The 22,527-nt window shown below is 46.6% G+C and overlaps 1 protein-coding gene across 1 annotated transcript in view; it reads right to left on the bottom strand.

The window, feature by feature from the left end:
* Blnk (B cell linker) overlaps positions 1 to 22,527 on the bottom strand; it is a 65,405-nt gene that overhangs the window by 28,186 nt on the left and 14,692 nt on the right. The window contains exons 2-6 of the mRNA XM_087907891.1: positions 16,165 to 16,230; positions 11,849 to 11,898; positions 5,729 to 5,769; positions 4,245 to 4,401; positions 2,085 to 2,248 (exon numbers count right to left, since the gene is read on the bottom strand). Of these exons, the coding sequence (XP_087764017.1) occupies positions 2,085 to 2,248; positions 4,245 to 4,401; positions 5,729 to 5,769; positions 11,849 to 11,898; positions 16,165 to 16,230 (478 nt within the window). The remainder of the gene's footprint in view (positions 1 to 2,084; positions 2,249 to 4,244; positions 4,402 to 5,728; positions 5,770 to 11,848; positions 11,899 to 16,164; positions 16,231 to 22,527) is intronic.

Raw genomic sequence — 22,527 nt, 5'->3', positions numbered from 1 at the left:
CTGCAGGCAAGAATGACCTGAACCCTGACCCTCCTGAATGCTGAGACTACTAGTCTCTGTCACCACATACATGTGGTGCGGGAAGTGGAGACAAGTGATTTGTTCATGCCAGAAAACCACTCTACCAACTGAGCCACATCCTCAGTCCTTTGTGTGCAGATACAGGAGCACACATGAGCGCAGGTACAGGGGCACATGTGTGTGCAGGTGCAGGGACACATGTGTGTGCAGGTGCAGGGACACATGTGTGGGCAGGTGCAAGGACACATGTGTGTGCAGGTGCAGGGACACATGTGTGGGCAGGTGCAGGGACACATGTGTGTGCAGGTGCAGGGGCACATGTGTGTGCAGGTGCAGGGACACATGTGTGGGCAGGTGCAGGGACACATGTGTGTGCAGGTGCAGGGACACATGTGTGGGCAGGTGCAGGGGCACATGTGTGTGCAGGTATAGGAACACAGAGGAAAGTCTCAGGTATCATTCTTTCAGTGCTGATCACTTTGTGGGCTTTATTTGTTTGATTTTTTAAATTTAATTTTATTTACTTTTATCTTTTTTTTTTCAGACTGGGTTTCTTTGTTTGACAGGGTCTCTCATTGGTTTGGGACTCATTCACTAATTAAGTTAGACTGGCCAGCCAGTCAGCCCGAGGAATCGGCTGGTTCACAGCGTTGGGATTACAGGTAAGCCTCACTAGCCCTGGCTTTTTAATGTGGGTTCTGTGGGAACTGAACTCTGGCCTTTCTCCTTGCAAGGCAAATGCTTCGCCAACTGAACTATCACTTAGCCCCTGGCTTTGGCTGTAACCTTTTGAAAATCTCATCCTCCCATCTGCTCCTTGGAGAGCACAGCCTCCTCTACGCTTCTTTCCCACTGCTGCGGGTTTCCTTGAGCCACTTCTGCAGGACACTGTGTGGGGAACTCTGCCTCTCCTCCCTCAGTTCCCTCCCACCTCATCAGAGAAATGGAGACCCTGTCACAGCCCATGGTATCCCTTTGCTTCTGTGTGTAAATTCACGGAGAGTCTTCCTGGTTCCTTACCCTCTTCCTCTCTGCTCTCCTACTCCCTGCCACCTATGCCCTCCTTAAAGAGACAGGATCACCTCTCTGACTGACAGACAGACTGCGTATTGAGAGACCACCACTCCCCAAATCTGATAGGAAAACAGTGTGTGTGTGTGTGTGTGTGTGTGTGTGTGTGTGTGTGTGTGTATGTGTGAGTGTAAAAAATATATTTATATCTCTATCTATCTATATACTTATTAAATAAATATAAAGATAGTAAGGGAGGAAAAAACACAGTCTCAGAGATGTTGGGCAGCTAGCCCAAAATCATAAAGCTGACAGGATCAGAAGGGACTTAAACCTAGAAGTTGTCTCCACTGTGCATTAAAAGGCTTTCTTTTCTGTCTCCTGATGGAAATTATATTAAGATGCAAATAAAGGCCATTTCTCAACAGGTTCCCAAGCCAGAGCTTCTATCACCTGCAGGCATCTCAAAACAAGTGATTTCTTAGAGCAGCTTCAGTAAGATTCTGTCTGGTGCTGGCTCAGCGCTGTCTTTAGGGTTCTCCTGTGGGAGTGTCTTAATGGCTGTGCCCCCCCCCCCAGGGCTGTCTTTCTCTTTAAAATGCAAAGGCCGTGGGAGTCAGGGCCACTAGGTGCAGGCAGCATCATCACACAGGCGGGCTAGTTCACTGGGTTACTTTCAAGAGGAGAAAGACTCTCAAGAGGCAGGCACTGAAGCTGATGAGGTGAGTCTCTGAATTCCCGCCCCCTCAGAGCGGGGGAAGGGTGGGGGGAGCAAGAGCCCTGAAAGTTGAGAGGCAGAGGAGCAAGAGCTCAAGAGAGGCAGGGTGGGGGCTGTAGGAGAGGCGCAGATCCAGGACAACATCACGCTTCTTGGAAAGCTGTGATGATTAAAGTGGGTCATATTGCCAGTTTGAGAGAAAGCCAGTGTCACCTTGAGGGGTTTGATGGACAGCAAGAGAGTAGGGCTTGGAGGAAGGGAGGCTGCTTCAGGCCTACTGTTCTGGCCCCTCCAGCTCCCCTTTTGGGCAGCCCTTTGAGTAGGCTTACTTTACCTCATCCTCAAGGAGGTCTTTGGGCTTGGGGGGAATCTGAGGCTTCTGGAGGGAGGTGGGAGATGGCAGAGTGGAGGTCAGCCTCGTTTTCGTTGGAGGCCAGCTAGGCTTGCTGGGGAGTGACTTGCTGAAGGGTGGAGAATGCCGCTGGCTGGATCGATTATCTTGAACAAACATAAAACAACACAAAAGAGGCTTTAGGTCCTTAGTTGGATGGATACCGTGGGGATCTAGGAAACACACAGCCAAAGGCATGTATGTGACTACAGTGTGGTGTCCTTAAAGAAACCAAGTGAACAGGACAAGTAGACTGAAGCTCCCACGTCTGCCCATCTGTCTGTTTACCGAGATGCTAACTAGCAGAAGGTCCTTAGGACCACATTCCCGGGGGAGTGATAAAAGCCTACAGGCCCCAGAGAACTGAGAGTTCAACATTCTGCTAAGCCCAATGGGAGGAAGTAGCATGGGGAAGCAAGGAATGTGGTTCTCACTTGTATTTACACACTAAAACCTTCTTTGGGACTTTAAAAGTGACCCCATTCTGGACCTAACTCTGGACTTCTGGATAAAGCCTATTGTGATGGGTTTTTTAAGTTCCTCGGGATCCCCAAGTTATTCCAAAGAATTCCTTTCCTTACTCCTGGAGAATCCAGGTGACCCCTGCTTTGTTCAGGACTGTCTTTTCAGCAGGTATCTAAGAGCCCAGCCTCTGAAGCCAGACGGATCTGGGTTCTTTCTGCTCTGCCATCAACTAACTGCGCCTGTTTGGACCAGTTACAGTTTCTCGGGCCCTCCCTTGCTCCTTTTAAAACAGAAGATCACGCTATCCACCTTCGAGCTATCCTAGGACTAAGGAAAACAGCTGTGAGCTGAGTTCTGATTGGACTGACATATTTTCAGAAGTTGGTAGTATAGGGATGCCCTGGCATCCTTCAACACACCAACTTACAGCAGGCTGCTCGGTTTCCTGCTTCCTCCTGGGACATTACCTTGCCTGCCATGCCCTGACACTGCGGCTTTTCTTGGTGGCCCATTCTTGCTTTCAGCATTCATCGGAGGTATGTGGCCAAGGTCACGTTTACTGTGCTCAGACACCAGAGCATCTGCTTTGCGGAGCCTGTCATTGCCAGTTTTATTTGTAGCTCTTGGAGTTTATATAGAATTCTGAATGTGATGCTTAAACCCACGAGAAGTAGCAAAGCACAGAAGGTAGGCTTTGAAGAACTGAATTGTGGCTTCTGGCTTGCCCTGTGCACCTACCACAGCCTCTTCCCTCTCGGGATCATCACACTAAGTGAGCAAAGTCACTGGCCACATCCATCAGGGAATGAACAGGGCAGGATTTGGGGCGTGCCAGTGTGGAAGCTGAGAGGCCCAGCTGTGAGCCACTTACATAACCGTGGCACAGTTAGCTCGCTCCCTGCGTCTCTCCTTCCTCCACACAGTGAAGCTGTATCCTTCTTCCTCAAGACTGACAGGGCTAAGAAGCCATGGGTCTAAAACATCGCCCTGTAACCTATAGAACATAGCAAGAATAAGCGGCCTTGCCTGCGTATAAAGCAGTCTGGCACCAGGGTAGAGGGGACTTTAGTGGACACTCAGGTCATTGAAGAACACTGTTATTCTGTTTGTGCTTCTCAGAAGTTTCAGAGTCTTGGATGAAGGAGTTCCCAGGAGAGAGGTTGATTTTCCATGAAGCTACATAAGTGAGGGAGAGCAGTTCTTAGGGTACACCTTTTTTTTTTTTTTTTTTTTTTTTTTTTTTTTGGTTTTTCGAGACAGGGTTTCCCTGTGTAACAGTCCTAGCTGTCCTGGAACTAGCTCTTGTAGACCAGGCTGGCCTCAAACTCCCAGGGATTCACCTGCCTCTGCCTCCCGAGTTCTGGGATTAAATGTGTGCTCCACCACTGCCTGACCAGGGTACACTTCTTTATCAGTACAGGGAACCTGTTCAGTGCTCCCAATCTGGGAGAAAAGACAAACAAACAAACAAAAAAACGCTCCTCATAAAATGAAAAAGCCATAACATTGTGCCCCTAGACCTGCCAGCTCCTGGGCTGCTGCTTGGAAGTGAGAATAGAGAAGGGCAGGGGACCCTCAGGCAGCAGCTAGGTTTGCCCATCTCCTCTCCCCGTGGTCCAGCGTCCACATTGGCCTCACCTACGTACTCGCCCCTGGTGAAGGGCAGGGCTGGATGGACCACCCTTGTCTGCTGCTCAACAGGTGGTGGCTCATATGAATCGTCGCCCGTCTCCTCCGCGGGCATCACGTACATCTCAGAGTCGGAATGTTCGTCTGGATTTTCATAGTCACTGTCCTGCAAATATAAACACCATGATAAACACCATGCTTGGTATCCCTGCAGATGCTGCCAGGTGTCCAGTTCCTGCCTTAAGAGGCGGGAGTGGTTCCTGAGGCGGAAGACAGGAAGCTGAGGTCGGGGGAGACTGTTCGCATCCACCCACTCCACACAGCTCCACCACCACTACACAGGAGCCTCACAGGACTCTCCAGGGCAGAGACGGGACCCTTGTCTCATTTCACTTCCGATGTTCTAAAGGGGTTCCTTTGTCTGATCTAAAGGCTTTAGGAACAAGCCTGTATTTCATACTATCTGAAGTGGAAACCTACTAAAGTAAAAATAATGGCCAGGGGCATTTACCCAATCTTTATTCATCTTGGCTGTTTGACTTTGGGGTGCTTCCAAAGTCTGGTTTTCTTTTCTTTTTTCTTTTTTTCTTGTTTGTTTTTTGTTGTTGTTTTGTGTTCTTCGTTCTACACTCTCCTTTTAAAAATTACTTCTTATAATTACACTATTTCCCCTCCCCCTTTCCTCCCTCCAAACCCTCACATATATCCATCCTCGCTCTCTTTCAAATTCTTAATTCCGCCAGCTGTCCTTTTTTCCCCTCCTTTACCTCAGATGTGATCTTGCGCCGCCGCCAGCAGGGGGCGCAGTCTTGACACTGGTTTCCGCTACACTGGGTTCTCGGAGGAACTTTATGCCCAAGTGATCTACAGTGAGGTCACCCTTCCCCTTATTTTTCTTTTCTTTTTCTGCGGTTAAAGGAGGAGGAACTGCTGTCGTCAAAGACCACATCCACTCCAGGTGGTGAACACAGATTTGATTCTGGGCACTGGCATCGTGGGTCCTCATTCCCTCGAGGGACAGTAGCAGCGCCAGTTCTGTCCTTGCGACCTCTGTTTCCTTATGTGTGAGGTGGAGGTGTGGCCTATGTAGGATCCCTGACACATCAGGTCAGAGCGTGCTAACATTGTGGAAAGACACAAGGGTGCTGAAGAAAACTTTAGTATACCTAGTCAGCAAGACTCAGCTCCCAACAGGTGCGGACTGCGGAGCCACAAGGAGAAGATTGACAGTTCCTTCTGATGTATCTCTGGCCAGTGTCGCTACGGCTAGCTTCCTGTTTTTCATTCTGTGACATAGCAAGCTCGGCTGATGTTTTTTTGGTCAAGTCAGCCACCAGTGAGGTCACTGCCACCTGCTTTTCAGTCCTTCCTTGTTCCTCTCCCTGTGATGTTCAGCTAGCCATCAGCATTTGAAAACAAACAATTTGGGAGGTCTCCCCAGGAGGTTGGCACCCCCCCACACACACACCCAGACCCCAGGAGCAGATACTTACAAAGTCATCTGACCACCTCTCCTCTTCGTCGGTAGGGCTATCTGTAACAGAAGAGGGACATAGAGCAAAAAGCATGCATTCAGCTGGTCAGCTCTAGCTCACCCCAGGCACCAATGCTGCCTGTCTCCTGTGAGTCTTCTGGTGCATTTATGTGGCCTTGAAGGTAATTGCAGTCATATTGTTATTTGCTTTTGATCTCCTCAGAAAGCTTAAATCTCAAGGCATAAAGAGAAGCCCGGCAGGAGCAGAGCAGCGGGGGGCCCCTTATCTAGGCCTGTCCGCCTTTGTCGAGGGACATTACCGGAATATTATACTTGCCTTTTTTTTTCTTAAATAATCTCCATGACTATCAGGTCTAAGGGGTAGTACCCCATTCCCCCCTAAGGGGCAGGCCCACTAACTCAGTCCAAATTGAGTCTAGGCTCAGCTCAAACTAAACAACAGGAGGATTTCTGGTGGTTACAAGCCAGCATTCCTCAAGAACTTGTGAAACTGGTTCTCATTTGCCAAAAGGAGTCATTTCCCTTACCTTTGGCTCTCCAAGAACGTGCACTTGTGGCTGTGTATCAAAGCCCATGCTGGCTTACAGGCTCCTACAATCCCTACTCACAAGTACTTGTTATACATTTCCAAGCCCCTATCCTGGCCCCTTGCACCTCAGATCTCCACTCTCTTTGCTACCTCTACACTACCTTATTCTCATTATTCTCTCTCTCTCTCTCTCTCCCTCTCTCTCTCTCTCTCTCTCTCTCTCTCTCTCTCTCTCTCCAGTAGCCTGATCCCTCCTACATCAATCATTAATCAAAACAATGACGCCCAGCCATGCTCATAGTCCACTGTGATAGAGGCAATTCCTTAATACATGCTCCTTCTTCCCAGTAATTCTAGCTTGTGTCAAGTTGACAAAAACCCCAGAGAGCAGCGCTGGAAATTCGCAGGGTCAGGGTTTAGAGCGGTGCCTGAGGAAGGGGCTAGGGAGAACTGACTTGGAGAGGGGCTTTTAGTCTCATCACTGAATGCCTCCAGAGCTCCCTCTGCCTGCTGTGCATTCAGCCTTCCACAGGGTTGTCATGGGGCCCATATCTAGGCTGAGTCATGGCCTTGCTGTGTAACTTTGAACAGTCTTTTGCCCCTCTGGCTCTACTTATTTTGAAAGCTTAGACTGAATGGTCTCCCAGTACTTTCCAAGTTTTAAAAACACCGTGAGCCCAAGTCGTGTTTCTGTATTCTTGGTTCCGTGTGGAACCCAACACTGAATACAGTGCCCACCCTTTCTATGGCAGTTCTGCCCATTCCACCAGGGGGAAGGCAAGCAGAGACATGGAGCAGCAAGGGATGCCGGCTCCACTCAGGACAGCGGGACAGTGCACAGGGAGTGTCAGAGCTCATTTCTCCGGGGACTAAGGGTGGCTGTGTAGGCTCTGGTCTTCTGTGGCAGGGTGGACCGAGCGCCTTTCTCCCTATGGTCCTCTCCTTCCTTCCTTTTAAACATATAGTATTATTTAATTGCTGCCTATTAGGGTATGTATGCCTATGCACACATGTGGATGCCAGAGGCAGCCATTAGGTATTCATCTTCACCCTGGTTGCTAAGACAGGGTCTCTCAGTTGCTCACTGTTTCAATAGGCAGGCTGGTCAGACACACACAGCTATACGCAGCCTTTAGGTGAATATCCAGGATTTGAATTCAGGTTCTTTTGTTTTTCACAGCGAGCGCTTGTATCCACTGGGTCATCTCACTAGTCCCCAAATGAATTACCTTTTTAAATAAAAGTTATTTTAATTGATACATGAAAACATAAAAAGTATCCAGCTCAATAGGTTAATGTGTGGTGTTTCAGTATTTCAATACACATATCCATTGCATCCTGTTTAAGGCAGGGTAAACACCCCTATCTCTTCGCATGGGACTTTTGGTATCTCTCTTTAGCTATTGGAACTAGTTGTACATTGTTCTCTCTAGTCATCTGTGAGATAGCACCCTGGAATTTCATGCTCCCACTGGACCCGTTACCCAGCCTTCCCCACCACACCCTTGTCAGCTTCAGGTAACCACTACCCTGGTGGTCGGTGTCTCGGGTCTGTTCGGTTCTGGGAGAGCTGCCCTGAGAGCTTTCACAGACAGCATGAGAATGTGCTGGACGTGTCTTTCTGTGTCTGGCTTACTTCACTCGGCATAGTGACCTTCCAGTTCCACCCAGGTTACAAATGACCAGATTCCATCCTTATAACGACTGAATAGTATTGCATTCTCTGTGGGCACCACACATCCCTTATCCATTCATCAGCATGGAGACTCAGGCTGATTCCCTGCCTTGGCTCAGCAGTGAACACAGGAGCACAGATGTTTCTTTGGTATATGATTGCCTTCTCTTTGGCCATTCACCCTGTGGTACGGTTGCTGGATCACAGGGAAACACTAGTTTCATTCTTTTAGGGAACTTCTACTTTTTCACAATTGGTCAGGCCTCTCTCTGCATGACATCAGTGGGGACAGGGTTAGTACTAGGCAAACACCTCTGTGGGTGGGTGATGGTGTCTCCTGAGAGTCCCTGAAGATGAGGGGCAGAGGGTGAGTACAGAAGCCTTGTCCAGATCTGATCCCTCGGGGGTTTGTGGAATGACCTGAGGGTTTCTGCAGTGACCCCTAAAACCTGAGGCCCTTCCCTTGGAAGTGCTCTTCATCTGCAGAACTAAGACAAATCCGCCCCACTATGTCTGTCTATGTGTCTGTCTGTCTGCCTGTCTCTGTCTCTTTATGTAACCTGTGAGTTCCTTGGACACTCCCTCATTGAGGAGCTTCGGGGCTAATTTCTGAGTCTGTGCAGACAGTTGCATGGGAACCCCGAGACGCAGAGGAGCAGCTGGAAATGTCCCTGGGACATGAGCAGCTAGGGGTGGGGGAGGGCAGGACAAGGAAGGACACAACTACAAGTGTTGATGCTAGTTTTGCCGAAAGGATAGCTTCCAAAGAGTGAGAGGGAGAGCAGGAGTGGGAGCAGGCCCTGTTTGTTGGCCAAGTGCACAGGACTGATTTCTAAGATCGGGAACTAGGGTGGATCAGGTTTAAAGCAGGTTTGTTTCACTTTAATATGTGGGAATTCGTGCTAATTCTGACTCAGCAACTGTGTGGCAAGGCTGAGGTTATGTATGTCTAACAAGCTCCCAGCTGACTGCTGTCACTGTACTAGGGGTCAGACCATGGAGCAAGCCACACTCCTGTGTTCTAAGAGATGCTATTATACTGCTATCAAGGCTAAAGGAGGGGTTAGGGCTGTAGTTTGGTGGTCGAGTACTTGCCTACAATATATGAGACCCCTGACTTTGAGCCCCAGCACTGTGTAAGAGAAGACTAAATGGAGCATTTCAGAAAGAGGTCAGGTGTTTGCGGTCAGAGAAGGCTTTTGGGGATCCAGCAGATGGGAAGACACGCATTCCTAAAGCCAAGAAATGTCAGAGTGGCTTGCTGCAGCATCAGGACCCTGGGTCCAAAATCTTACTGATCTCCATTCCTCCAATGACAAGGATGAAATGAAGGGCGATGTTCATAGTCACATGGCCAGTTAGGGCTAGATGTGAGAGGACCTTGTCCCTAGACCCCGTGACCTGTGACTACACAGCGGGGCCGGGAGATGAAGAGAGTTGTGTTAGGGCTCACTGCTCCGAGGGAGGGTGAGAGTTAGAAATGGAATGAGGGGTTGAGGGCCACTTAGAAGCTCTGTCCAAGGACAAGAGATGATGAAGGGGCTGAGCTGTATCCATGGCAACAGGCAGAAAAGATACTTGAAGGCTGGAATCAGAGGGATTTAGAGAAAGACTCGTTCCTCCTGCAGAGGACAAGGAAGAGCAGGAATTGACAATGAACCCCATGGCATGCGGCTTAGGCAAAAGGATGGAAATATGGCGGGTGTTTTCTGCCTTTCACCAAAGAAGAAAACAGAGAAGGAGGAGGCCATGGGGAAGGGTGAGCAAGCCGCAGTGAGGAGAGAGTCCCTCTTGTAGTTGACTAGGTTTCTGAGACCTGACTCAGAGGTACAGCATCTGAGTCTATCATTTCCAATGCTGCTATTCATCCCCAGGGAACAGATATGCTTGCACATTTGTCCCCTAGCACTTGAATCGGATGTCACCTTCTCAGAGGGACCTTCTCAGACTACCTAAGTTGTCCCCCACCTACCGTGATTCTTTGCTACTGCACACTGCCCGTTTCTTCCTATATTTTACAGCAGCCGTCATGTTTGGGAAATTATTTTTAAAATGTGTATTTTCATGTGCATGAACGCAGATGTGTGTAAGGACAATCTTGGACGTCATTCTTGGCCTCGCCTTGTTTGAGACGGGGTCTCTTGATCATTTCTGTGTATGCTAAGCTAGTTGGCCCACAAACTTCTGGGAATTCCCCTGTTTCTGTCTCCTACCCTGCCACAGGAGCTGGGATTTCAGGCTGCTAAGGCAATCAGCCTGATGTGGTTTCTGGGGATCTAAACTCAGGTCCTCACGTTTGTACGACAGGCCCTTTACCCAGTGCCACACACTTGTGGCATATTTGTTGGGTGGGTCAAAGCTGAGGCACCTGGAGATGTTTGTTTTATAGAATAAACAGTCGAAGTGACATCATTTCTGCATTGTCTGCTTTGATGTCTTTGAGACAGCAAAGCCTGTACTGAGTGACCATTAGGAGACATAGAGGGCCCTGCATCCAGTCAGGGCTGCCCATCCCTTGGGAATCAGATAGGCTTTGGAAACCATCATGGAAGGTGGCCTCATTTGTGAGGGTACCACTGGTGGGGGTGGAGGGAAGTCCAGACTGGATATTGGACTGAATCACCTCTAGTACTCCTCTTAAATAAAAGGATCCAATCTTCCTGTGATTTTCCCATCATCCCTGTTTGGATACTGAAAAGGTCAGGCTGTTCCCTTTATCTATCTTTGGAGAGAAGGACAATTTGTTCACACTTCTATGCTTGGGAACAAGTTTCCTTGACTTATGAATTAGGTAGATTTTTAAATTCCTGGACAAGATCCCTATTTCTTAGATTCCTGAGTGCTGCACAGGAATCCCATGGCCCTCTGTCTGAACTTGCTGAATGCGTGGCAGTGTGGGGTTCTGTCTATTCTAGACAAAGGTGTTGAGTATTTGACTTTGATTACCATTGCTATAAATCTACCGATCTCATGATTAATCTTTTTGTGGCCAAAGTTGATTCTAGTTGAAATGGAGCTGTGTATGTGCAAGTATATGTGGAGCTCAGAGATTGATTTTGAGTGCCGTTCGTTGGGATTCTTCCCCCTCTTTTGACAGAGTCTCTCCCTGGGAATGGTTACCCAAGAAGACCCAGGGATTGGCCAGTCTCCATCTCCCCACCACTGGGACTACAAGTGAATGTTACCATGCACAGGTATTTTGTTTTGTTCTCAAAACAAAACAGGGTTTCTCTGTATAGACTTGGCTGTCCTAGAACTCACTCTGTAGACCAGGCTGACTTTGAGCTTACAGAGAGACCCACCTGGCTCTGCCTCCTGAGTGCTAGGATTAAAGGCATGTGCCACCATGGCCCGGCTCATGGCCAGCTTTTTGTATAGTTTCTGGGGGTCAAAATTAGGTCTTCATGCTTGCATATCAAGCACTTTACCAACTGAGCTATCTCTCTGGTTTCTTAAATAGTTTTATGCAGGATAGATTAGTCCCCACATGCACTACACAGAACTTTGCTTCCCTACTACATGAAATTGTAGACCTTTCTAACATCATCTGTCCTCTCTTTGTGGCTATCAATTTTGCAGCAGTATAAACTATATTTCATTTGTAAGTATAGCACTTCTACTTAATTCCTTGTATGTGCCAGAACTTGGGATGTGTGTGACAAATAGGTGGATAGGTAGATGGATAGATGGGTGGATGGGTAGGTAGATGGATAGATGGGTGGATGGATAGGTAGATGGATAGGTGGAGTACATTTTCACTGAGCACAGCAGTCAAAGGCCTCATTGATATGGTCGTTCTTAAAATCAGGTTGAGCATCCTTTGTTTTCAAGTAAGTACAACTTATTTCCTTCTCCAAGAAATAAGTAGGGGCATTAGACAAAAGCCAGTTAACGCATTTCAGAAATGCTCTTACCTAATGCATAGTCCCTTCGAGGAACACTGGGAGGTCCTTTGACTTTGAGCCTGTAAATGAGAACCAGCAGAACAAGAGTCAGTGGGCAGGACAACCAATGTCAAGGCTCACAGCCCAGGCCAACACAGAGATAAGAGACAGATAACTACTAGACTATCTTCTGGGTCCCTCACACTGAGAATTCAGTGTGTTGTAATCTAATGAAGCCAGTATTCTCCACAGTGCACAGGGAGCCTGGGACTTGGCCCTAGCAAGGCTGAGCCATAGAAGAGCTCTGGGAAACCCAAAGATTAGTCAACACTGCATTCAATGATTGGAGGAAGGGCAGTGCTCATTGGCTGTTGGGAAAGTAAGAGAAGATGACCTGTATTTTAATGGTTCACAAATACTCTTTTTTTTTTCTTGATACAGGGTTTCACTGTTTAACCCTGGCTGTCCTAGAACTTTGTAGAAGTTTGTACAAAGTATTCACTTTGTAGAATCAGGCTGGCCTTGAACTCACAGTAGTCCTCCTGCCTCTGCCTCCCGAGTGCTGGGATTAAAGGTGTGCGCTACCACTGCCCAGTGCACATATGTTTTTTTTAAAGGGGGGGGGAGGCAGATTCATCAATAACAAGTACTTTGCTCATAGGTTGAACAAAAATCATTTTGTACCATTTAAAAACATGACATACAAGACCTAGGCTATGGCTTCGAGCTAGAGCACTGTCCTTGCAGACATAAGGCCCTAGGTTCAATCCCCAGCATTAGGGGAAAAAACCATAACAATTAGGTAAGCATCATCTCAAGGTGGAAGGTTTAAAGTAAATTACTAATTAATGATAATTGCCCATTTTACTTAAGAGTGATATCCTTAATGAAATTTAAATACATATAGATAAAACTTATATCCAATATCTTTAATAACTAAAACATTATTTTTATAGAATCAGTATATACGATAATAATTATATATTTATTTATTTTAAAACCAACATAAGAATTTATATTTTATTTTAGAAATACACAAACCCCTTACAAACCAAAATTGTAGAGATACATAACAATAACAACAATATATATAATAATAACAAAATAACAATATTTGGTTTTGTACAGAAATTCCACCTTTTCCATCATAAGCTCTCCCATCTATATTTGCATCCCGTTCTCATCACAAGCTAACAATTCTCATCAAAATAAACTCATGGCGAAGTCTAGAAAGAGATTGTCAAAGGGACTGCATGGAAGAGGAACAGAACAAAAGGAGGCCTGGTGTCCAGGGACAACATTTCAAGACACCCAGGCCAACTCCTACCCACTGTCATCCTCTAGTCACAAAAGGAAACATTTAATAGCTCAACTCATCTCAGAATAGAGGTCAAACTCCAGGGTGGCTCTGCGACAGGGGAGAGTAGTCAGTAAGTGCTGGCTGCTCAAATGTGAGGACGGGTCCCCAGACCCACCTACATAACAGCTGGGCGTGGCAGAGCCCGCCTATAAATCCAGTACTGCAGGCCGGACACAGGAGGATCCGGGGAGTCCACTGGCAGCCAGTTCAGCCGAACTGGTGAGCTGCAGTACAGTGAGAGATCCAGGCTCAGAAAGCCAAGGTGGAGCACAGTAGAGGAATGTGGGACTCCGGTCTCCACACATATGCACACAGACATGCACATGCACCTACATGCCATGTGCACACACCCACAAAGATGTGTACATGCAATACAGAGAGAGAGACAGAGAGAGAGAGAGAGAGAGAGAGAGAGAGAGAGAGAGAGAGGCGCTGACCACAAGCCAGGAATAAAAGGTGAATTTTCAAAGTAATAAGTAGCTGTCAACTACACACCAAACCCAATACTTCACAGGCCTCTCCACATGCGGCCCATGGCCCATGAGAACTCCATCTAGTCTTTGTGGTAGAGAACCCAGCATGCTCGACCATGCTTCCTCCTCTCAAGGGAGAAACTGTTACTTTCCAGACTAAGAAGCATGACTTGTCAAGACAAACACTCTGGAGCCGGAAAGATGCTGGGGGCGGGGCGGGTAAACATGAGAACCTGAATTCGAATCCATCACCCACACGAGAAGCCAGCATGGCTGTGCATCTCTCCAACCACAGCATTTCAGGAACAGAGAGATAGGCACATCTTGAGCGCTCTCTGGTCAGCCAGCTTCGCAGAAGCGGTCGGTGAGTTTTCAGTTCAGTGACACACCTTATCAAGGCAATAACATGGAGAATAATACAGGTGGACACCCAACATCCGGATCTGGCTTCTGTGTGCATGTGCATGTGTGCATGTGTGCATGTAACACACACACACAAGGAAAAGTGCTCTGAGGACAGCAGGCAGAATATCTGAAATAGAAACTGTCAGGAACATCTCTGTCCCATGGCTGCTGGCGTATGACTGAGCGTGGGAGGTAAACCTCACTCCATCGAGAACAATGGAGTTGCAAACCTGGCAAATCTGGGGCAGCCCACAGTTGGTAGCGACTCTGACAGCAACTAGCAGAAAGGATAAACAGAAATGACCTCACACTTCTGCCAGCCCCTGGACAAAGCCTGCAGGTACACTGTCCTCCTCTACGAGAGGACCCCTTCCCCTTGCGGAGGACCACGGTCACAACCTGCCAATCCCTGTGTGTGTGGAGGAGTCTAGAAACCCCACCCAAAATAAACAAGAATGAATACGGTGCTCTACAGACACAGGGAAACAAACTGCCCCATGCTGCTGTTGGCACAAAATTGGAGGAGAATAATTTGATAATGGTGATAAAACTTTAACTTCCACTTAGAAATATTACTTCAGGAATTTAGATCAATGGAGCACGTGAAGTCTGAAGGCAGCCTCTCTGGAGTGGCAGCTACATGGAAAGGAATAGTTAGGGAATTTTGACTGATATGAAACCATCACTCCAGTACCAGTTAGAACCAACACCCTCCCCTTTAACACACCCACCCGTAGATAGTCCGTTTCTTTAATTATACTGTTGCTACAATAGACTACTAGCCAAACCTTACAAAACAAATACTGTCTATTTTTACATACTAATAAAGAGGTCTGTGGTAAAACCAACACCACAAGCAGGGAAAATGGTATGTGAAACATGGTGCTACTCAAGACAAAAATGTCGGGGGTGGCACGTGTAGTACTAGGGTACGCACGCCTGTGAAAGCACACACAGGCATGCATGCATGACGACTCACCCAGGACGATGCCTGTTCTGGGAGAATGGGTTAGGGGGAGACTATGAGGAAGTGAGGATTCTTGGTAAGTTTCAAATTCTTTGACTTTTTTTCCCATGGTGGATCTGTATTACATTAATAAAAAAGTAAATTTAAAGACTAAACACAAAGCATATAGTGATAGCGCATGCCTTTAATCCTAGCACTCACTAAGGAGGCAAAACCAGGTATCTCTCTGTGAGTTTGAGGCCAGCTGTGTCTATACAGCAAGTCAAAGCCACCCAGGACTACACAGTGAAACCCTATCTCAAAAGACAAAACAAAATGCTATTTCTCTTTGCATCTTGACTTAGATTTTAAGTGGTAAATGTAAGAAGCAGGTACAATTTCTACGGGATGTGTGTGGTTGTGGTGGTGGTAGTGGGGTGTGTGTGTGTGTGTGTGTGTGTGTGTGTGTGTGTGTATTTGGAGATTGAATCCAGGGTCTTACATATGCTAGGACCCTGCAAGCTCTTTAAGACTGATTTAAATTCTCCAACAGTTGAGATTTCAGTCATGTGCCAGGGCACCCAGCCTAACTTCTGTTGTCTTTTCTTTATTTAATGTAAGGGGTTTCAGTGTACATGAAAACCCAGGATTCTGGCTTTGCTTCTTCCAGAGTTCATGAAGCGTGATTTTAAGATAATAATTAAAAGAGCAGAAATCAGAATGTAGACCAGCTATATGACGTCACAAAAAAGCAAGGCTTGCTTGCCTCGGCAGCACCTAGACAAGGCTGAACAAGAGAAGCCAGGTTGCGTCTCCTTGAGTTCTTGCTGGCTTCTCCAGGATCATCCTTGGGCCTCAGCTCAGTGGTCGTCCAAGTAGTTTTCCTGCTAGGTGCCTTGGGCGGGCCCAGCACACCTCTTCACAGAGATGGAAAATTACAGATCCCCAAGTTCTAGTTCACTCATTTTCCTGTTTCCAGGATGTGGACTAACCACCACGGCTTCCTGGTCCTAGTAAAACGGTGAGAGGCGACATGGTCCTCACTCAATGACAGAAAGCTTTGTCCTTCACTCAGCACAGACTGCCTTCTTTCATATAAATAACAGAGACTTCACTCAGCACAGACCGCCTTCTTTCATATAAATAATAGAGACCAACTTACTTTTTTATTTTGTCCATTATTCCACCTTCATTGTTCTTAATATCATGGACCATCTTTTGAAGCTGTCTATAAAAAAAAATCACAAACAAAATATTAACACCGAGGCCGATTTTTGCAATACAATTTTTACCTTCATGAACAAAAGGTGCTGCTCCTATCTGGAGTCTACTCCACCCCCAGGGCAGCTTTGTCATTCTTAGTAGGTATTCTAGAGGTCACCAGCAGAAATACTGATGTTGAGCACTGTGACTTGAATGACTGAAGCTGAGGGTGCCACTTGGTAATAGGGCTTTGGATATACAATGGTTCATACCTCTCACTGGATAGAGAATTCCAGGTGTGGGAATGTAACTCAATAGCAGAGTACTTGCCTAGTGAGCCAAATGGATTTATGACAACATGAAGCAAGCTAGAGTCATCTGGGAAAAGGGACCTCAGAAAACGTCCCCACCACATTGGCCTGTGGGCAAGCCTGGGGGGGGTATTTTATGGATTGATAATTGATGTGGGAGGGCCCAAATCACTGTGGTAGATAGTCCTGGGTACTAGAAGAAAGCAGGATGAGCAAGCCACAAGGAGCAAGCCACTAAGAAGGAATTCTCCATGACTTCTGATTTAGTTCCTGCTTCTGGGTTCCTGCCTTGAGTTCTGGCCCTGATTTTGTGATGGAGTGTGACCTCTGATTATTTTAAATTAAAACATACAACAAGTGAAGAAAAGCCAATGGAGAAAGTTTGTGTGTTATCTGATTCTAGCTGTGCACATAGCATTGTGGGAAAGGGAAAGTTGTGGAGACGGTAAAAGATCAGCGGTATCTATAAGCTTGGAGGCTGGAAAAGGGGGAGCAGGAAAGAAGCATCTATGCAGTTCTGTAAGAGCAGATCCGTGTAGTACATGTGTCTATATAAATGATGCTGTGGGAAGTCCTATGGAAACAATACCAAGCATGGCCCCTCTTAATCCCAATCTCTGCTAGTAACATCCCATTGAGGCTTTCATAGCTAATGCACAGAAGCATCTAGTTTATAAAACTGAGGCCAACTGTGACCTTATATTTACTCTTAATATATTTATGTATATAGATTATGGCCTATAAACATGTTAAATTTTTTAATCAGTTGTATTTTTATTTCAATTGACACATAAGGTTGAACATATTTATGGGGTCCATGTAGCATTTCAACACATGCACACATTGTGTAGGGCTCACATTAGGATGAACATTACAGATCTCAAACAGCTGTCATTTCACTAGGCTATAAACAGAATTTCCTTTCTCCTAGAATATCAGAACTTACTGGTGCTATCAAACTGTGATTAACCACACTACAGGGCTGACCCCACACCCAGCAGTAGATGGCCAACATAAAATTTGTCTGGGCATTTCTGTACCTTAAAGACTTTTTGCTTATTTATTACAGTTTCTGACTTTGTGTTTTATGGGATTTCTGTATGTGCAAACGTGTGTGACATCCTGTCTGTGTATGTTTCTTTCTCTGCTTTTTCTTTGGTTCTTTCTTTTTTCTATTTGCTTGTTTTGCCTTTGTTGATTTTTATTTTATTTTATTTCTTCTTCCTTTTTCTTAGACGCCCGTTTCCCGCAAGAGAGAGGGAAGGGTATGTGCAGCTGGCCATGACAGAGGAGCAGCAGATGGCAGCTGACCTCAGGGGGACGGCCCCCTAAGAGGCCAATGCCTGATGGGTGAATCCCCGCTCACCAAGGCCCTGAGATCTCAGTCTCCTGCGTGTCTCTTGCTTCTGCTGTGCTTTCACCTGTGTGCGCTGCCATTTTTCTCTAGGATCTGGTGTGGTGTGAATGTGAGGTAGAGTGTTTATCCCAGGGAACATCCTGTTTTACTGGGCATTCTTACCTGTGGATCATTATGAAGATGACTTCTTCCTAAACTGTTCTAATTGATGATAATAATAATGTTAGTTCAAATAGAGTATTGATGATTAAAAATAAAACAAGGAAATGTCACACAGCTAGAACACATGAGTTTCTATTGAGTAGTCACATAGACTGTGGCTTAGGTTAATGATTAGGGAAAATAGCTGAGTCCCAGTAGCCCAGCTAGCTTAAATTCTTTTAATCTTAATGTTGGGAGATGTGTTCACAGGTTTTGGAGTGCATCATGGCTGAAACAAAGCTCCGAAAATAACCTGAAGTTAGACTAAGATGTTTTGTTAAATAGCTTTGAGGTGAAAAAAAAAAAACAAAATAAACAAGAAGACATCTAAAGTTTTAGAAAGGCACACAGTTGAGTGAGAAACCCTTTCAGGTCAGGGAATAAGAACAAAGCAACCCAATTATCATTAGCTGACATGTCTTTCTTGCTTAGATTAATTGAGCTCAAAGGCGATGATTAATTCCTTGTACCCATTTCTGCCCTCAATCTCCTGATATGAGAAACTATTGATGAGTGGGTAGGCACCCTAAAGATTTAAAGTAGAGCTGACTGATTGTTTTTCATGTATGAAAGTCTAGGTTTGTGGTCCCTTTAAGATTCTCTATAAGATTACCTCTCTAGATAAGTAATAAAGTGATTGAGTCTTCCTTTGCAACTTCAATATGCAGCCCGCCAGTAAAAGACTGCAGAGAAAAGCACCCCCTTCTTGCTCTCACTCTGTTAATCTGTAACAGGCTTCTTAGATGCAGATGGATGCGAGTTCTTGGGATGATTTTGTTTTAGTCGTGTAAGGGAGATGAAAATACGTTTCGAATACCTGTATTCGTTATAATCATTCACTTGAAAAATAAAATGCAACCATAGTGTAGTTCCTAGACTGCCTGGAAGACTTTGTTGGGGGTATATAAGCTGTAGAGAAGAGAATACAGCAGAAAAATAAAAGAAGGAAGTCATCAAAAGAGTGTGTGTGTCTTTTCCCTTGCCCCCTCAGATAGAAAAGTCACAGGAAACTCTGTGGATTTCCCTTTGACACCTGCATTGCTAGAACCTGTTCCCTAGGCAACAAAAGGTGTGGATTTGGGTGGGTGGGGAGGATCTGGGAGGAGTTGTGGGTGGGGAGACTATAATAGAATATATTGTATAAAAAAATCTATTTTTAACAAAAAGGGGGATAAAAAACCCTGCAACTTATTTTATCAGTCAATCTTTCCCATCCCTCTTTTCCCACCTCCTTCCCATCTCATGTTTTTAACGACTGAGTAATATCTCACCATTTATGTGTATTCACGTTTTGTTTTTCTATTCATTGGCTGTTTTCATTTCTTTGCTCCCGTGGCTGGTGCTGCAGTAAACATGGGAATATAGCCGTCTCTTTGACAAACTTACTCCATTTCCTTCCGCACCTCAAATAGTGGGGTCATCAAATAGTAGTTCTATTTCTTTAGTTTTGGAGGGGATGTCCCCACTGCTTTCTATAACATAAACCACTAAAGTATATTCCCACCGTATGTGTGTAACAGCTCCCGTTCTGCCACACCCTTGTAATCCTATGTCATTTGATAGTGGCTATTCTAACTGGAGTGAAGTGATACCTCATCGCCCAACAAACAAAAGGCCCAGCCTTCTGTTTCAGTCAACAGTATGCCATACCATCTACCTTCAACATGGGAGGAGAGCGGAAAGGGAGAGATGTGGCTGTCGGTGGCCTGCCTTCTTCCTTTATCTCCACTCAACAAGTACACCAGCAGGGCTGGCTCCCACCTGCTGGGTGTCCCTGTACCTGGGCTCAGCACAGCACACAAGCAGGGCTGCTTCCCACCTGCTGGGTGTCCCTGCACCTGGGCTCAGCACAGCACACCAGCAGAGGTGATTCACACCTGCTGGGTGTCCCTGCACCTGGGCTCAGCACAGCACACCAGCAGAGGTGGTTCCCACCTGCTGGGTGTCCCTGCACCTGGGCTCGGCACAGCACACCAGCAGAGGTGGTTCCCACCTGCTGGGTGCCCCTGCACCTGGGCTCGGCACAGCACACCAGCAGAGGTGGTTCCCACCTGCTGGGTGTCCCTGCACCTGGGCTCGGCACAGCACACCAGCAGAGGTGGTTCCCACCTGCTGGGTGTCCCTGCACCTGGGCTCGGCACAGCACACCAGCAGAGGTGGTTCCCACCTGCTGGGTGTCCCTGCACCTGGGCTCGGCACAGCACACCAGCAGAGGTGATTCACACCTGCTGGGTGTCCCTGCACCTGGGCTCAGCACAGCACACCAGCAGAGGTGGTTCCCACCTGCTGGGTGTCCCTGCACCTGGGCTCAGCACAGCACACCAGCAGAGGTGGTTCCCACCTGCTGGGTGTCCCTGCACCTGGGCTCAGCACAGCACACCAGCAGAGATAGTCCACGCCCTCTAGGTAGCACAGTAGCAATGCCAACCTCACAAACCACAGACACATCACTATCCCACATCCTTTTGTCTTCCCCAATGAGTATGTGGGCAATCAATCTCATTACAACTTCTTCTCAGAAGACAGGCTTTGCTAAAGAAGCGGCCTTAATTAGGCCTGGGGGTAGAATCACCCAGAGTTGTTTCTTGTTTGTTTGTTCATTTTTGTTGTTGTTGTTGTTTTTTATTTATTTATTTTTTTACCTTGGCCTCACTCCAGACCACGGAATTAAGAGTCATCAGCCCTCAAGTGTTTCCAGTGTGTGGTGTATGGCTGAGGCTGAGAACCTCAGACAGCATTATCAGGGTAGGAGAGCTTTGTGTACCCCAATCCCTCCAGCCCTGGAGAGCTGGTCTGTGAGAACACACCAGGGAGGGCCACAGGTGATCTTCAGAACATTTCTACGTATTCAAGGGTGGGACAAATTCTGGAAGGATGGTTTATGGAGCACCAAGATGAGGGGTCTTGGGGAAAACAGCCATAGTGCGGTGTGGCCAGCCACTAAGCAGGAGTCCAAGAAAGCTCACATTTGACAAGATTCATGCTCCGTTGTCTTTTATTAAATACAGAAGATGGTTCAAAAATGATTGTACTTGCCACAACATATTTTCAAAAGCCTAGCCAAAAAAAATTAAAGGTATGTAGGTGTGTGTTTGCGTGTGCGTGTTTGTGCTTATGTTTGTGTGTGTTTGAGTGTTTGTGCGTGTTTGTGTCTATGTGTGTGTAATGTGTGAAGTGTCTTGGTTTTTCTTTCAGCTCCCTCTGCACTCACTGGGAGACAAGGGGACATAGCATCTTGGCATTTCCCCAACTTCTCTCCCCAGAAAAGACCAAATGCAAAGCAACCAGATCAGAGAAAATCCCTTTGTGGGCTCTCTTTGGATTAGCAGAGCCTCAAAGAAAAGCAAGCCCTGCGAATATTCTTCCCCTTTCATCGGTCTCTCAGCCTTGGATCCAGTTCCTGCATTTCATGCTTCAGGGGCTGTAAGTTTAGCCTTGCCTCCTGAGCTGGTCTGGGTCCAAGCCTGCCGCTCATGCTTCCTACCTGGAAAATGCTGTACCAGGCTGGGAGGCCCTCTACTCTGTGCTGTGACGCCGTCAGTGCTCCTGTTTCTGAGTCTCAAACTTCAACTCGCTAACCCCTTCCTCATGAGCTTGCAGTAGCTCCCTGGTTTCCGTTGAACCTAGCTCGACATTTTCATCTTGGCTGATCACTGTTGGAGCACACCCTGATCTCCTGTAGAAGCTGTCATCTCAGGCACCTCTAGGACCTCTCTGCTCATACAAATGGTGGCCTGGTGTCTCCAGCTACTTGTTTCTAGGATTAATTTGGAGTAATATTTTCTCTGTTATCCTCATCCTCTCTCTCTCTCTCTCTCTCTCTCTCTCTCTCTCTCTCTCTCTCTGTGTGTGTGTGTGTGTGTGTGTAAAGAATACACCCAATCTCTTTACTGCTTCTTACTACAAATGTATCTTTAAAAGTGCTTCTATTTTAAACTTATATTTTAAATTAGAATTATTTTAACACACATCCATGGGTCTATTTGATTTTTGACATGTCTGTTTCTTCCTTCCACCTTTTGGGTCCCAGGAACAGGCTTGATAGCAAGTAAATTTACCTGCTGAACCATGTTTCTGCCCTTGGTTCCTTTGTTTTGAAACAGCCCCCTTCAACCCCTTTTGAGAGTTTCCATGGTTTAATATTTCTGACTCCAGATTCCTTAAAGAGGACTTCCATTTTTCAGTGCCAGGGATTGGACTCGGGGCCTCACCCACGCTAGGCGTGTGCTTTGCTGAGCTATAGCCAATGCCCACTTTTTTATCTTCTTAATTAAATTGTAATATGTATTTAATTTAGAAAAAGCTAAACTTCCACGAAGCCCCTGGAAAGGAAGAAAATGGAGCTTGTAATCTGGTGTCCTTGGATCTTCAGGCTGAAGCTTCTGGGTTCTCTGTGTCACCAACGCCCATCATGTGAACAGACTGGGAAATGCCAGGCGCGGGAGAGGAACAG

The sequence above is a fragment of the Myodes glareolus genome, chromosome 7 (assembly GCF_982192425.1).
Source record: "Myodes glareolus chromosome 7, mMyoGla1.1, whole genome shotgun sequence".
Taxonomy (NCBI): Eukaryota; Metazoa; Chordata; class Mammalia; order Rodentia; family Cricetidae; genus Myodes; species Myodes glareolus.
Note: the sequence above shows the minus strand (reverse complement) of the source record. Positions and strands in the feature narration are given on the sequence as shown.